Source organism: Talpa europaea (genome assembly GCF_964194135.1).
Source record: "Talpa europaea genome assembly, chromosome: 13".
NCBI classification, from domain to species: domain Eukaryota; kingdom Metazoa; phylum Chordata; class Mammalia; order Eulipotyphla; family Talpidae; genus Talpa; species Talpa europaea.
Genome location: NC_140080.1, coordinates 67,458,961 through 67,477,097, shown reverse-complemented (window position 1 = coordinate 67,477,097; position 18,137 = coordinate 67,458,961). Strand labels below are relative to the sequence as shown.

The following is an 18,137-nucleotide window of genomic DNA, read 5'->3' as shown; positions in this document are numbered from 1 at the left end:
AAATACAAACCAGAATAAGAAAAGTTCTTGACGCCATATGAATTTTAGCTGAAGCCCCATCTCAAGATTCAGGCTCAGACATTGCAATTTACCTAAAATATCTCACCCTATTGCTAGTCTCTTATGGAATTTCATCCCAGAAAACAATTTCCTAATTTGAGATTTCCTTTACCTATTGCAATTATTAAGGTAGATGTTGGTGAGTGGTGAACTTGACTATATAGTTGGACATTTTTCTTAATGGTTAACTCTGGACTGAATATGTGGTTAGATTTTTACCTATATTGTCTGTGAAACTTGCAGGGCATTTGGCACAATTCAAATTAATTTGGCACAATTCAAATTCTTCCCACATACATAAGCACAAATTGCATGTTCTTATTGAATATTGCCGGAACTACATGACAAATCAAAACAGGGCAAGGATAACTATGCCAATTGCCATTTTAAGGTCAGTGCTTTTACATGAACAAGTTTTATTTATTTCACATGTTGGAGAAACACTACAGGCCACACAGAAGCAAAGAAGACCCTATAGGCCATGCAGGTGCAAAGAAGACACGGTCTCAAGTTTTAGAGCATGGCCATGATTCCATAAGCACTAATATAAGAAAAAAGTTTGCCAATGCTAAGGAGAACTTTCCCCCAACAGCACTGTTTCCATCTATTTTTCTCATGTTGGTTTCTCACCTTGCTCCACAATTACCTTAGCACCTTGTTGTGCTTCATAAAACACATTATTAGTCCTTTGGTGGTGGGAATTGAATGTAAATCACAACTACTGAGAAAAAAATGTGTTGGGATTCTAGCTACTACTTGGTATATTGCACTGTACTGTACTTTGTGATTCGACTTCGGGCTGTGCTAGGTGAGGCAGACCCAAGGGTCTGGCTGAAGTGATGGTCAGAGGAACTCCTCATGTGGCCAATGGTGGCTGTCCCCCCCATGCTGCTACTATAGCCCCCACCTCCACTAAGGCCCCCTCCAGCACCAAGGCTGGTGCCAATCAGGCCACTGCTGACTGTGCCACTGCCTCCACTTACTCCTGCAGAGCCACTAAATCCAGTTACTCCAGAGCCAGAGAGCACCCTCTCTGTCACAATCACATTGTGTGCATTGGACAACTCAGAATGCGTATTCATGCCCATCATCCCAGAGGTTGGTCGGATTACTCTTTCTGTCACTACCACATTTGATGACTCTCTAGGATCAGTCATGGTCAGAGAGGTAGGTAGACCTGAACCAGGTGCTATTACTCTTTCTGTCACTATAACGTTGGACCCATCTCTCAAGTCAGGCATATCTAACATTCCATGAAAATCAGTGCCGGACATTGGACCAACTACCCTCTCTGTTACCACCACATTTGATGGGTGTCGATTATCATGAATGTGGACAGAGGGCTTCAGAGTGCCAGAGGTGGTATAAGACTCAGTCACAGTGACATTACCATAGCTCAGAGGATCAGGGATAGGAACAGGATGCTGTACACCTGGTCCTGAAGGGTAGGTGCTCTCAGAAATTACTGTGGTAGTGCCAAAATGTGGGGACATGGGCTCTGTTCCCTGCTGGGGGCAAATTGGTTCAGTGTTCTCAGGTGGCCAGGAGGGATCCGGGCATGGATATGATTCTACTTCTTTTCCAAGGCTGATATCTGCCAACATCTTAAATTTGGGTCCCAGAGTATCCAAGAAACTGTCATCCAAGTCTTCTCCAATGAAGCTACAACAACCCACGGAGCCAGCAGGGGAACCTGCACCTTCAATATCATATATGAGCAAACAGTCATTGGATGGGCGTCCTTCATCTTCATCTGCATAAGCGTATGCTTTCTGAATTTATAGAGGAAATGGAAAATGAAATTATGAACACATACTTAACAATAATACAATTCTTGATTATTTTTTCTTCCATGGCATTGCCAAAGAAAATTATATAAAATTAAATTCTAACATCTACTAAAAAGTCTTTATAAATCACTCTGTAATTGCTTGAAAGAATTTGTTTACAAATTATTTTAACTATAATTCTGTTAATACATTTTGATTATTGTAATTAATCTAGAGGAAATTCTTTATAAAATGCTCTCTGGATGCAACACTACAAAAAAAGTCACATGAATTATTTTGTAACCAAATTAGAGGGAGTCACATAAAATGTTGATGTACACAAAATTGTGTGCTTTTTATTGTTTAAAAACAGTGAAATTTAGCAGTGATGTGTGTTGTATAAAATGTTTATACAAAGTACTATAGAAATACAGATAAGGGAACATTAATCTTATTTTGATAAGAGGGCTAATAGTAAAAACTTCAGGGAGGCAATGATGTTTGGATTGGGTCTTGAAAGTGGGAGAGATTTGGCAGAGAGGTTGAGGGGATGGGCACAGCATGAGCAAAAGCGTGATTGGGAATTGACTGGTATGAATAAGGCAAAGGTGGCTGGTAAGTGGAATTGGTGGTAAGAGATAATTGGAGATTTGCAGAAAGAGATCAATTGGTGAATAAACTTAATTGCCATGGTAAAGAGTTTGCACTTTATGCCTTAGAAGAGAGCTGGGAGCTCTTCTTTGTCATTTGAAAGTGGGGATAAAGGGTTCAGGTCAGTTCTGGAAGTGTTAAACAGCAATATAGGCTGTCAGACCTACAGGTAAAGGCTGGGAACTTAGGAGACACCTATCAAAGCTGTTTTGAGACATAGCAAGATCCTGGATTAGAGCAGTAGACACAGGATGGAGACAGAGACCTTACCTGGCAGAAGTAACTTTCCATGAAATTCATATTCAGACCTCCTTCTCTGCATTCCCTCATAGAATTTCTTCTTAATGTTCCAGAATATTCTTGACATGTCTCAGGTACGCCTGATGTTTTAACTCCCTCTGATAATTCAAATCCAGTTGTTCTTTCTCCTCCTCCCAGATCTTGCATTTCTCTGCCACAATACTCATTTGTGTAAACCCCTGTAAATGTTGATCAATTAAATATACTTTCTCTAGTGTATGTTAGATTAAAAATTAAACAGGGCCTCCCCGGTGGCGCAGCGGTTGAGTGCTGGGTTGCGAAGCTGCCCGCAGCCTCTGCAGCACCGGTTCGATCCCCGGCTGCTCCCTGGCCACCAGAGGAGGGTCCCGCATGGTGCGCAGACCTCTTCTGCAGCCCACTGCTCCCCTCAGCAGTGTACTTCGGTCCTTCTGCCTGCTCTGCTCCCCGCTCTGGCTCTGGTGAATTCTCTCACCCTCCCGCGCTTCTGACTGTACCCAGTGCATGTATAAACAAAACAAACAAATAAAATAAATAAATAAAAACATGCCTCTATTAAAAAAAATTAAACAATTGCTACAATGCATTTTTAAGTATATATTTGTGACAAAAGAAATAAAATTAAGGTGAAACATAAAGAAAGGAGGTAGAAATATGATATTGAGCTCAAAATAATATTATTAACCAATTTGTTGATCTGGTAATTATTTGACTACTATATGTTGAGTCAGAAGGAGGAGGGATATATAGAAGTTATGAAACTATGCCTTGGAGAATTTGATTTTAAATTGAGGGAAGTTGGAGGAAATATCCCAATTCTAAAAGATTAAAAAATAGTGTAAAAATGCCCCAATGGTGAGAATAAAGAGAGAAGAGAAACAATGGACTATGGTGATGGACTAGTAGTGATTTATTGATGGGTGTACTATGGTAGTGATACTTGAGGGAAAGGGGAATCCTAAATTTTCAAAGTACCATCAATAATGTAAGCCAATGGGCCTCTCTTGGAGGCGCAGGTGGTTGAGCGAGCGCTGTGAAGCTGTCCGCAGCCTCTGCAGCGCCTGTTCAATACAGGCTGGCAAGGGTCCCACATGGCGCGGCAGACCTCTCCTGTCTGCCCACTGCTCCCCTCAGCAGTGTATTTCGTCAGTCTGCCTGTTCTGTTCCCCACTCTGTCTCTGGTGAATCCTCGCACCCTCCTGCACATCTGGCCTGTACCCCAGTTCTTGTATAAATAAATAAACAAACAAAATAAATAAATCTTTAAAAAAATAATGTAAGCCAATATTACCTCAATTAAAAATAAATAAATTTAATAATAATAAAAAAAGAATACCCCAATGCATTATTAAAAGCTTCAGAAGAAGGCATGAAAGCCACTGGTTTCCAGAGAAGAGACTATAGCACAGAAAACCAGAAAACCTTGGATTTGCACTTGGATATGAGGAGTGATTAGAAACTGTCAGAATGTTTGTGGGAGGTGGTAAAATAAAACAATGGTCCTGAGAAATGATGGAATTGCCAGGGAGTGGGAAAGAGTTGAAGGTGGGCTAAATAGCCTATGCCTTCAATATTTTACAGGTGTTGATTTTTTTTTTGAACAGATCTATTTTATTTCTACAAGAGCCAGGGTACAGACTAGATGCACGGGAGAGTGAGAGGATTCACTAGAAAATAAGGGGAACAGAACAGGCAGACTGACGAAAATCACTGCTGAGGGGAGCAGCGGGGAGGACAGGAGAGGTCTGTTCGGCCATGTGGGTTGCTCCGAGGCCAGCAGGGATCGTACCAGCACTGCAGAGGCTGCAGACAGATTCACAGCTCTGTGCTCAACCCCCTGCACCACCAGGGAGGCCCACAGGTCTTGATTTTAAGGATTGTGTTTTTTTATACTTCTATTAATCTGGTGGCTCTCATTGTACTTTGTCAAGATTTGGCAGATATTTGTAGATTTAATATGGTAGAAATGCATAAGAAATGCTGGTGGACTTGATCATTTGACAAGTCTTGAGAACTACCTGGGGTGTCAACAAATAGGAAAATATGACACAATCACAAATTTCTGCTTTTGAGGTAGGGAACATTGGTGTCATTAACAAAAACTGACACATCAGGAGGAGAAATATGCTTAAAAACTAGCGTGTCCAGTTCTACAAGTTGCAAATATTCCTATGCCTCTCGTACTTTAAAGCATTCAAAAATAAGGGAATCAATAACATTTATTTATCTTGAAAAACGACAAAGATGGTATGACAAGTTTCAAAGATATAGGAAGCTTTTCAATAATTTTTTTCTGTTTATGAGAGTGGTAATTTTCTCCTTACTGTGAAACTCTAATTGTGTCCTCGTTTCTGCCTGTGGGCTAGTCTAGACACCTGTTTTAAAACAAGTTGTGGTGATAGTCTAATCTATATACAAGGTAAAACCCTATCACATAGATACAACCTTAACTAAGAGCTTCGAATGATTTTGATAGTGTTTCTGATTGATGCTCATCTTCAGTTTAAGAAATTGCACAAATATTTTCAGGTCAACAGTTATCTGACACTGAGAATGGATGGATTTTTTTTCTTTCCCATGATAGCAGCTAAAGTCAGAGTGATTCTGAATCATTCATAAATTTTAGAGGTTCATACCGACCTCACTAAATAAACACATCTATTTAAATTGGGTTGCACTTAATACTAATATATATATATATATTTGGTAAGTAATATTTGCTCTATTAGACAAAAAACCCTCAACTCAAATTGAATCATGATTACAATTCAATTCTTTTCTATTTATTGAAGTCCCACTCATTTTATCTTCTAAGTATTCTCTGATGATTGAGGAAGATTTGAAAATTCAGTATATAAGAATAGTACTTGCTGTAGTTTGCCCTTACTAACTAATTTGAGTTTTAGTCATCTAAAAAGGATTGAGAGAATTTTTAAAACAAAGATAATTGAGAAACAGTAAGGCATACAAAGAGAAAACAGAATTCCTTAGTCATTTGAATCATTGAAATAAAATTTCTTACCTGAGTTGTCAATACATTCAATTATATTTGCATTATCAGGTGGTATCTGTGGTACACAGATAGTATTCAAATCCTAAAAGACAAAACCCAACATTTTCCTATTGTAGTGATTCTTATTTCTATAGTTTCACATTGTGTTTTTTCTCGTTACATTAGATTTTCTAAAGGAATACTATGTAGGAAATTTTTGAAATCCACTAAAAACTGAACCTTATTTGGAAAGTCTCCCCTGGTTTCTTCCATCTAATTTGGATGTACTTTTGATTTCTTTTCATTTCCCGCATTAGCTATCCCAGAACAAACAATAGCATAGACTGAATGGAGACTACCACGGTGTATGTGCCTCAGATTGTTTAGGTGGCTACCAAAGCCCATCTCTTCAGATTATTAGCACTTACCCGGAGTTCAGGCTGTGGTCCTTCTAATGCCCAGGGCTGAATTGCTCCATCTGAACATTCAGGAACAGGTTCAAATCCTGCTCCACCACCAGGGCCACCTCCACAATCACAGCACATCAACAGAAATGGGACCACTGATGGTGAAAGGACAGAATATTGGAATTAGTAGCAGGTTATATTGAAACAAAACAACCTGCTTTTTATGGTTAAATTTGAATCTCCTATATAATTACATTTTATTCTAAAAGTATGAAATTTTCAGAAAGCAAACTGCACCATGATGAAATACCGAAATCAATGTTTGCTTCAATATACTAGACTGCAGCCAATTTTAATTTGTTACATAGTATTCAAATTAGAAATTACATTTCTCAATTAAAGCAGATTGCTCTTGTCATTGCCTAAGAAAATAGTAAAGGAGAGAAGGAAGGCTAGAAAAACCAGGTAATACAGTTGATTCTTCATCCATATCTTTATTTTTCTTCTTTTACACATGCTTTTCTTTTTTTATCCAGGCAAAATTTTATTTAAGCAAATCTTTTTTATGCTTCAAGCATTTGTTCTCTATATGGCTATCATTTCCCCTACATGGATATCTTTTACTGAAGTTACTTATGCAGACGAGAGAACATTAAATTGCTTAACAATGTTCTGTTGAGCAATTGAATTTTTCTCATTCATCTATTCAAGCTCGTAGTCCAGAGTCTTTTACATAATATGATCTTAGGGATAGTTTTGAATCTAGAGGTATTTGACTTTAAAGTCCATATATAATTTTTAAATCTTTTACTCGCCACATCATCTAAAGGTAATCATCAATATAATAAAAGCACCAACTGAAAGTCAAAGTCTTATATTACATCCAGTAGAGATGTCAACAACTGGGTTTTGATAAAAATTTTTAAAAGGGTGAAAAAATTATTTAAAGTTAGATAAAATCCAGTTTACTCATTAATTTAGTGGGAACTTTCTAATTTATGGCTATTTATGTTTTAAGAGAAATAGAGGTAGAAAATATTTCATATATAAGTACTGTGATTTAATTTTGTATATTTTTTAATTAGTTAATTTAATTTTAATTAGTTAATTTAACTGTAATGTTCGGATTTCAGCCTACTTACTTCAGAGCTCTCCTCATTCCTTGAAGTCTATACTGTCTATAATACAGACTATTGAGTCTATAGCACACTCAATTAAATACCTCTGGATTCAAAGCTATCCCTAAACATTATCATATTTTCAAGCAAACAAAACACCTGAGGTGATTTTCCTCCTTTCTTTCCTTTTTTTCTCTTTCCCTTACTATTATCCATACTACATTCTTTCCTCTTTATCTTGCTTCCTTCTGTATTCTTTTTCTTCCTCACATATTTTTATTAACACCCAATTTAGGGCTTACTTTCCAGAGCCTTTTCTGATTGTTTCCTTCATTTCTAACAGTTGCTTCACTTAAACAGCAATATGTCATAGCACTTCCCCACTACATTGAGGTTGAATGCAAACAAGAAAAAAATATTTTCTACTGTACTATAAGAGGTCAAATAGTTTAATTTTTCATCTTACAAATCCAACACCAAACATGAATGTCTTGAAAGTTGCACAAAATCAGAATTTGTAAAATACATTTTATCAAAGGATCTGAAAATGTATCACTTCTTTACAATATTTTTTGGGGGGGGCACATATAAATAGGACAGCTCTTATACTTACATCCTAGGACTAAGAATCCCATGATGAGTAGTCCAATGCCAGCAGGACCAAAATGTACATTGTCAGAAATACCTTGCCCTTGCCATGGATCAACAGGCACCAAAGGGTTTTTTTCTGTGTTCTCAGTTAATCCATAAGTAGGAGAAGTAGTGAACTCTGGGCCAATGCTGGGATCACGGTCGTTAGTACCACCACCAGTAGTAGTAACTTGGTCTTCATCCCCGTAACCGTCAATGTTAATATTAATTGTACCAGTACAAGTTCTTTGAAGAGTATCTGTAACATAGTTCAAAATGGAAGAAATATTTTATAGACTTGGTAATAATGATTGGAGAGCAATACAAAGTTTTTTTTTTTTTTTTTTTTTTTTTTGCAACAATGTCTTCATTCCCCTTAACTCAGTAACTTCCCATATTGTTCTTGGCCTATGACTTAGTATTTAAATCAAACTATTATGTAGCTAAGACATAGATACAGGGCCTCCCTGGTGGCGTAGCGGTTGAGCGCTGGGTTGCGAAGCTGCCCGCAGCCTCTGCAGCGCCGGTTTGATCCCCGGCTGCTCCCCGGTCACCGGAGGAGGGTCCCACATGGCACGCAGACCTCTCCTGTCGCCCACTGCTCCCCTCAGCAGTGTACTTCAGTCCTTCTGCTTGCTCTGCTCCCCGCTCTGGCTCTGGTGAATTCTCTCACCTTCCTGCGCTTCTGACTGTACCCAGTGCTTGTATAAATAAATAAATAAATAAACAAATAAATCTTTAAAAAAAAAAGACATAGATACAACCTCGATGTCTATTGATGGATAACTGTGTAAAGATGTTGTGGGATGTATAGATAGATAGATAGGTAGATAGATAGATAATACAGTATTACTTTGCTGTTAAAAAAGATGAAATTTTGCTTTTTACAAAATGGATGGAACTGGAGGTGATTAGGGAAAGTGAAATTAATCAGAAAGTAAAAGACACATATATAATGGATGATTTCACTATGTGTGGTATATAAATAAAGCAAAACACAAGAAATATAACTCTTAGATTCTGAGAACAAAATGGTGGTTACAGAGGGGGAGAGGTGGGGAATGGCAGGGACCAGTGGGGAGGTCAATGTGATAATGATGCATAGTATTAGAAGTTTGTTCGTGGGTACAATGTGGGCATACCTATATCGAGATGCAAAGTTATAATCCTGAAACTTACATAGTATTGTAAAACAATGGTAAATCAATCAATAAAAACATTATGATATCAGTTCTCCTGAAAAATTGTCTCATGTTGCAAAGCATAAACAGTAAATGCCACATTATGTATTGGCCAGCAATGTGTCATAAAACACACTGGGGGCATCTCTAGACTATTTTTGTACACTAATCCATATGTTAACATGTTAACTAATATTTGGTTGCCATTTTTCTTTCATCTTGGGTCCTTATTTATTGTCCCTTTCATGGACCAACAAAGCCAACAGATTTGGAGCAGGTTGGTTAGTAATTTCTACAGAAATCTCTGAGTGATAAATCAGCGTATCTCCAAACTCAAAACCAACAATTCAAATAATTTTTTTTTTATTTATTTTTTTTCCTAGAGGCATGTCTTATTTATTTATTATTTGTTTGTTTGGTTTATACATGCACTGGGTACAGTCAGAAGCGCGGGAGGGTGAGAGAATTCACCAGAGCAGAGCGGGGAGCAGAGCAGGCAGAAGGACCGAAGTACACTGCTGAGGGGAGCAGCGGGCGGCAGGAGAGGTCTGCGCGCCATGTGGGACCCTCCTCGGGTGGCCGGGGAGCAGCCGGGGATCGAACCGGCGCCGCAGAGGCCGCGGGCAGCCTCGCAACCCAGCGCCCAACCGCTGCGCCACCAGGGAGGCCCCAATTCAAATAATTTATAAGAGTGTGAGCTGATGCTGTTGGAAGTGAGGAGAAATCTTCACACTACTGAGAAAGTGAAACACTTTTGTTTCACAAGCAGATTTTTCAAAATTTTTGTTTTCATCAAAGTTTCAGTAAGTTACTCTGTTGATTAAAGACATTTCTCATTTGTTTCATTTTAATTGCCCCATACTTGCTGTGTGTTTCAGCAAATTCTTCTTTTTTTAAAAGATTTGTTTTTATTTATGCATATAAGAACTGGGGTGTAGACCAGAGGTACCGGGGGTGAGAGGATTCATCAGAGACAGAGTGGGGAACAGAACAGGGGTATCTACTCAAGTACACTGCTGAGGGGAGCAATGGGCAAGACAGTCGAGGTCTGCTACACCAATTGGGTCAGATCCCTGGTGGGTCGAGGAGTAACTCATGCTGCAGTGGCTGGGGATAGCTTGATAGCACTGAGACTTAACCTCTGCGCCACCAGGGAGGCCCAAGTTGTTATTATTCTTATTCTTTCTATTAGATAGATGTGAACTCAGTTGTCAGACTTTGCCCATTAATGTTAACCTAGAACCTAGCACATTGGCTGCCATCTGGGGATTCAATATGCAGTTTCTGAGTAAATGAGTGACCATATCTGGGAAGTACATAATAGAGACAGTTTTAAATTCAGTCTATCTGATATCAAAGTCCACGCCTCTTTAGCTCATGCTATGTTGATTTTATTGTTATTTTTTACTATATCAACAGATCTAAAGTTGAAATCCAGAAAGTTGAAGGTTTGATGACAAAAGCCCAATAATTTTGTAAGTAAAAGTTCTAATTTCCCTTTTCTATAAAATTAAGGTCAACGTTGAATATAAGAAAAGGGGTTGAGCACAGTGCTGTGAAGCTGTCTGTAGCCTCTGCACCGCGAGTTTGATCCCTGGCCAGGGAGCTACCCACATGGCACAGCGGACCTCTCCTGACTTGCCCTCTGCTCACCTCATCAGTGTACTTCAGTCAATCTGCCTGTTCTGTTCCCCACTCTGTCTCTAGTGAATCCTCTTATCCCCCACACCTCTGGCCTATACTCCAGTTCTTGTAATCATAAATAAATAAATCTTTAAAAAAAAGAAAAGACAAGGAAAGGAATAAATTACAGTTTGCTTGAGCAATTTTATCACTAAGTCAATAAAGATCTAACTATGGATGAAATAAACATTTATATTTATACATTTAAAAACATTTCTTTGAGCATTTGCAGAAAAGATCAGTATAATTTGGTAAAATTTCTGAATTGTTGAGTGACTAATGAGATGCTATTTTATTTCTTTCTAACATGTACAGCAAGAGGAAATTTTCAACTTCTTTTTTAGAACAATAGAAGGAGAAAAAGAAGAGAGAGAAAGGGAGAGAATGAGAAAGGAGGAAGAGGCACTGGAGTAGCAAACACAGTGAAGAGAGTTTAAGGAAAGAGAAGGGAACACAGATTCTCTAAAATCCCGTAGCTAGTAAGTGATAAGTGATGGTGTGAGATGCAAATCCAGTCTTGTTACAGGGCTCACTGGCTTAGCACTAAGTTCCATCTCATTAAAATGTTGGTCCTATAATACTCAATATGAAACTTTTGTTGGAAAAAGGGATATTTCAAAATATGTTAGTTGAAATGTTTATATCTGAGAGTATACATAACTTTTTTTAGAAAAGAATAAGTGAAATTGGCTGCTTACCATCTATGGATAGAATTGTTCCTTGGTATCTTCCATTAAGCATTTCATATTGTTGCTTGGTAACTCTATTTCTCAAAGTAATTATTCCTGTTCTTGAGTCAATATCTAGCAGACCACCTGGATTATTTCCCATGACATATCTATATTTGAAAGAAAACAGTACAATTAATATCAGTTAACTATTTTGAAAAAGGAGCAATTTTAATTATGAAACATATATTTGCAGTCAGTAGTTATGGATATAGTTTCCAATGATTAGTGACTATATTTTTCAGTGCAGTCTTAATTATTTGAGAACATTCAGAAATAGATTTAAATGATAACTATAAGATAATTACAAGAAAAAAGAATTACTGAGGAGCCATTTCTGATGGGGTGTCTTTAATACCCACTGGGATATCAGAATAATCCTTCCATGCTTGCAGTCTCATTTTTCTTTGATTTTGATTTTGGGAGCATCAGAACTATCATGGAAGACCCAGGCTCTGAGTATTGCTGAGTGACTCCTAAGTTCCAAACTCTTCTCTTACCAAATACCTGAAGTTATCTCTATCATCAGCCTGCTTCATCCCCTCCCTATTTCTGCTTGTCCACTCCACGCAGCCAATGACTTTACAAAGCTACGTTTGGATTTCATATTATGTCCTTGACTTGTGCCTCTATGCCATTTTCTGTTCTCTTTCTTAGTTCTTCTTTGACTTAATGGTCTTTTTTGTACTTATATATCTGTATTGGCTAGCTAGCTCTAACCAATGGGAAGCCAACCTACAAATTCTTCCAGGAGGAATAACCAGTGAGTTGGTCAATAAAATATATAAACACAAGAATGCCAAACTTTTAAGACTATGTTTTCATATTTTACATCTTTACATTTTTACGCCTTACATTTTGCACACAATTTTATGTTCTGTTAAACACTCTTCATTTAGTGCCAGTTCAGCAGTTAGTACTTTTTATGACTCAACGATAATTTCAAAATATAATGAAAAATACTTTGAGGTTCTTAAAATATTTAAGTAAACATGAACTTAAGTTCAATATGTTGTGAAAATTAGATGGAAAACGTCAGCCTTACCTAACAGTTGTTGAAGGGAGATTTGTGTCCTGATCAATAGCTACAAAGTCTCCCACTTTATAATTTTTTCCCATATTACGATTTACTATATATGTCTTTGAACCTGGACGGAACACCGGGCCTTCAATCACATTTAACACGGTCACAGACACTGCAGTTGCTGTGAGTTTATATTGAGACATAATTGAATGATGAAATTCAGCTTTATTTCTAACACCAATACTAAGTTGCAGATTTTTCATGGCTTCATAATCTAGGGCCTAGAAAATACAGAGTGAAATATTTTTACTATAAGAAGAAAAAACATTCCAGGAGAAAGAGAAATTATTTTAGAGCAACAAAAATAAGTACTCTAATTCTCTTTCTTTAATTAAATATATAAATACAGTCTATTCTTTATCATTCATTAATTACAAACACATGAAAAACAATAAGAAAATATCCAACTGTATACAATTATTGGTTGAAAAAGTTGAAAATATATGACATAAGTCTAATAGTCCACTAAACAAATTAAAAATTGAGAATAACATAGATGGCCAAATCCATGCATTGTGTAGTACAAATATCATTTATATTAGTTTCTATCATTTCCTGTTTCTCAGACAGTAAGTCTATTTAAGGCAAAGTATGAGCCAAATACATTGTAGTTTTAATTATTTCACTTGTTTTATCCATAAAGAACTACTTACATACATTTTATAAAGGTGACTTCTTTCAAATAAGTCAGGTCATAGAACGGAATATATAAGTAATGGTTATATTTTCAACATTTTCTACAAAAGTTCATTTCGTATTATAAAATAATCAAGTAATCATTTTCATTATGAAAAATGGCGTCAATGTCCATTACTAAGAAAATGTACAAACAACTATGCATTATGCCCAAATACCAAATATTTTTCAAAATTTTCACATGAGAGTAATTAGATGACAATCATTTCACACACTGAGCTTTCCAATTAGCTAACATTTTTAACTTTTGCTCTAATGTTGGCTTTTGTTATAATTGTCAGAATGACTATAAAATCATGTATATATATATTATATATATATTTCACACACATTACCTTTATGTAATTGTAGCAAAGGAATTAATATATGATGCCATGACTGGGAGAAAAATCAACACCATTTCCATTTTATGGAAAGAGATACAAATCTCCATATTATAGATTGATTATCTAAAGTAATATAATACTTTGGGGTGAAATAGGTTAGGACAGTTTCCAAAGCATATATATTATCTTAGATGGAATATCAACAGCTAGAGAAACTTAAGTTTGAATGTGAAATATACCACTTAGTAGCTGTGAGAACTTGAATAGGTTATGTGCTCTTTCTGAAACTGTCTTTTAATCTGCAATGTGTCCACATAATCTCATTTTCAGAGATTGTGTGAGGGAATAAACTAAAGCATCTGCACCCACCTCAGTAATGGAAGCTATAGGCATGGTCTCATTTTATAAAGAATTGTGACAAATGACCACACATTCCCATAGGGACCAAATTCCATAAGGTCTATTTCCCATGGCTTTTCTAAAGAAGCAACTGCTTAAAGGGGATTATATTTTACCATGAAGAATACTGATTGCACACATCATATACAATCCAAGTACAATTAATGCAGATTTAGAAATAGACTAAACAAGTCTTATAGCATAGGGTAAACCTTAACTGTCAGTTCCCTAGACGTCAGATACTTCCCTCCTTAACCCCCTCTCCCCACACCCATGGCAGAGGAAATTCTATTGCAGGTAAATGTGGTGGATCCTTGATATAGGGGAAAACAATAGAGAACTCGGTTGTTCTGAATCAAATTTCCCCAACAGACCAAATCTCTAGTATATTCATGATTATGACAGGTGCTGGTCAGCAGCCACAGTGAAATAGGAATGCGATAGTCCTACAATTACAGTACTTTCATCAACTCTTATAAAAACACTCCAGAGGAATAGACAACTTTTAATTTACCTGATGAATATTCTTAGTGTATAATAATGATGTGTTGACAAATACATTTTTAAAATCCATGTTAAATCTGCTTTAAAAATATTGTCAGAACATCTAAAAACTATAGGGATCAATCATAGGCATAAAATAAGACACATGTTTAAAAACGCATTCACTTTTTATTTGAAAGCATTGTATGATCTTATGTATGATCTGTGAAGGAGTATGTATTGACAGAAAGGAGTATCATGTTAAAGTTCTATCCTTGCTTTTGTATAATGATAGAAGCAGGAAACTAAAACAAAATTTTTTCTATAAAAATGCTATCAGATATAATTTTAAAACACAGTACTTTTTATTTTTTCACCCCATCAAGTTTGTGAAATGTTAATATCATTTTATTTTAAGCTTAAAAATTCAACAGAAGACCAAAAAAATAAAAAGTTTAAGATAATATACCATACCTTCACGACCTTTAAAGTCCCCACATTTGTTCTTTCATTCATTTCTATTTCAAACCAATTTCCCTCGTTTCCAGAGATAAAGAAAATCATTCCCAGCCAGTTAGCTGAGTACTCCTCATCCAAATCGATGATTCTGATCTGGAGTATGTCTGAATATAGAGCATTTTCCTCTATACTTATGGAATACTGAAAACAGAAATAAAAAAAAATTAACACAAACTGTCAGCTAGAGAAAAACTTTGTTAGGCTTACATTAGAATGTTTAGAGCTATTCATTATTTACAAATGGGAGTTGTGTTTATAATCTTAGTTTTCATTGTTTAAATATGCTACCTCCCTACATATTATACAAACTAATACATGTTTATATTTGGGTTAGGTGTAACTAAAGATAACATGTACACCCATAAATAGAATTGTTGAGCTTATGTTAGAATGTAATGAATTTTAAATTACTCGTTTTAAGTACAGACACTTACTGAAGAATGTTCCATGTATGGGATGTTATCGTTGACATCCAGGATTTTAATGCTGCATTCACACTCTGCTGACATGCCATCTGCCCCGCCATCTCTGTCTGAGCCCCTTACAGCAAGACTATATTGGCTGTATTGCTAAAAATATACATTAAAACGTCAGACATTCTTTATTCCATTTCATGCAAAGTCCTTTTAGATTTTTAGCTCAACACTTAAATAAATCTATGATAGAAACAAAAGCAACATAGAATATTGAAAATCCATAAATGTAAGTCAGTATTAAAGTTTTCATGCCTTATTGTGTCTATATAGGGTTTATGTCAATAGAGGGCTTCATTCCTTATTGTGTCAAGGGTTTATGGCATGAACATTTCAAACATCCTAAATAACCAGCTCCTGAGCCTGGAAGAAAAACAAAGTGATGACAAATGTTTTGCACTTGCCAGGGGCTGGTGGGTTGTAGCAGTGGAATAAGTGATGGCCAGTTTGTTTTGATTCTACTCAATGGTGCATAAATTTTTAGAAGCTGGCAAAAACTATGAAGCCTTTCCCAGATTATAATCTATGTATCCTTATTCAAAATTGTGGGCATAAGTTTAAGGGATTTATAGTTAGAGACATCTAAGGTGAGGACTCCAGGTTAAGAATATATCCCTAGTGACTATAGAGTTCCTTTACTCTGTGAACTCTTCACCATTCAAACTCTTATGACTGTGAAAGAATCACATTAGACCCTTTAAGAAAGTTTGAGAAGGAAAAAAACTAAACAGTTACTTCCTTCTTTTGGTAATTTTTGAACAAGAAATAAAGATAGAAACTTAAGGCATTTGAATCACTGAGAGTATGAAATAATCTGATTATTCTTAAACCTGGGAGTCACTAGAGGGAGACTGCCATTTTTAAACAATCATAAAATTTTATCATATATATATTTAAAATACATACAGATCAGGTACATGCTACCAAAATTTAAAAAATAATGAAATAGTTCATATTTTAAAAGTAAATCATGGGAACTCATAGCATGATAGAAACCATATAATATTGATTATAATTTTTTAATGATCATTAATAATTATTTTTTTATTAAATGGAAAGATTGGTATGGATTTTATTGATTTCTGTCCATTATTATGATACTATGGTTCATTTCCTAAAGTCATCAGTGAGCTGTTAGTAGGTAGACACAGGATTTATTTATTTATTTATTTATTTATTTAGACACAAGATTTAAAAAAAGAGTTTATTTGTCAAATCAATCTATAGGATATGACAGGTTAAAGAAAGTTTCTTAGCTTGTATGATTTATTGAGTCCCTACCATGTTCACACACACTGTGAAGAGCCAAGGTTGGAGATAAAATGACAATTTTTTACAAATTTGTTTCATTATAAAACATACTTTTAAAAAATGAATTGTTGCCTCCTCCTTATGAAAATTTGATATACTATCAGAATAGTTTTCTTAAATTGAGATGAAAATGATAATAAAATTAAATGAAAACTGCCAGTATAAAATGTATTTGAAGAATCCCCTTTTTAAATTTTATTTATTTATTGATTTTTCCCTTTTTAAATTTTAAAGACAATTCTTAAGCTGTATCATTATGTGAAAGGTTATGTAATTAAAATTTTAAAATACTGTTTCCTTTTTCTTCCTTAAGTACTCTTGCTTTCAGAATCAATTCCTCTTAAGACTAAAACGTATTAAAAAAAAAAAAGGAAGAAATTACCTCCCTGTCTAGAAAATTATTCATTGTTCGAAGTTCTCCAGTATATCTGTTGATAATAAACATTGGTGAATCAGAAGGTTGCTGGCTTATAATCTTGAAGGCTATTTTGGAGTTCAAATTATTTGGTTCATCTGCATCAGTAGCATTAAGTATCATCACCAGAGTATCTAGAAATAAAGGAAAATTGATTGTAAACACATAGCATGCCTTTTTGTTATATGACAGCATACACATTGCTTTTCCAGCAAGTATTAGGGTTAGTTTTCTAAAGAATATGTAATGTATCACTTCCCCTTTCTACTTCTTCAACCAATGACTTTTTAGCCTCTGTTAAGACCTTTACCCTAATAAAAAGATCACATTTTACCAGGAACCTAGATAGAGTATACAAAGAAATGTTTTATTCTGACTTCTCATTTTTTATTTTAGTATAATTTTTTAAGGTTTCTGGGGTGGAAAAAAATGATACTAAAGCCAGAACAATTCTTTCCCAACTAAAGCACATTCTAGGTATATAGTTTTGGCCTCAGTTTCCACATAGATAGGATAATCACAGTGCTATCTTCATTGAATTCATGAAAGATTTAAACAGTTAAATGAAAGAAAATTATGTAAGTTCTTATAAAAATATAATGTATTCTTGAGAAATAAATATTATTGTTCTTTTTTGCATGTTCCCTAGTGGAGTTTTAGGTGACTAGTAGGTTTAAAGAGATGCTGGTTTAAATACATACCTGGTCCTATCCCTCATCTTTCCCATCAATCTTACAAGCAGTTTTGATGAAGGACACTAGGGAGTGTGAAAAGCTGTCAGTGTACATAAACTAAAACTCTTCTCTATCCTCTTCTCTACATTCAAACTCAGTTTCAAGCACAATTATCCTGTCTTAAGACACATACATGCCAGAGTATCTCCAATTTCTCTCTCATTATTTCAGAATAATCATTTTTAAGTGTTTTCACTAG

At 35.6% G+C, this 18,137-nt stretch overlaps 1 protein-coding gene across 1 annotated transcript in view; it reads right to left on the bottom strand.

Moving 5' to 3' along the window:
- Window positions 1-812: 812 nt before the first annotated feature.
- DSG1 (desmoglein 1) overlaps window positions 813-18,137 on the bottom strand; it is a gene marked incomplete at both ends in the record, with an annotated part of 31,602 nt that continues 14,277 nt past the window's right edge. The window contains 10 exons of the mRNA XM_084252690.1: window positions 813-1,832; window positions 2,751-2,959; window positions 5,782-5,854; window positions 6,180-6,313; window positions 7,890-8,165; window positions 11,469-11,608; window positions 12,544-12,803; window positions 14,961-15,146; window positions 15,440-15,574; window positions 17,172-17,338. Coding sequence (XP_084108816.1) covers window positions 813-1,832; window positions 2,751-2,959; window positions 5,782-5,854; window positions 6,180-6,313; window positions 7,890-8,165; window positions 11,469-11,608; window positions 12,544-12,803; window positions 14,961-15,146; window positions 15,440-15,574; window positions 17,172-17,338 — 2,600 coding nt within the window. The remainder of the gene's footprint in view (window positions 1,833-2,750; window positions 2,960-5,781; window positions 5,855-6,179; window positions 6,314-7,889; window positions 8,166-11,468; window positions 11,609-12,543; window positions 12,804-14,960; window positions 15,147-15,439; window positions 15,575-17,171; window positions 17,339-18,137) is intronic.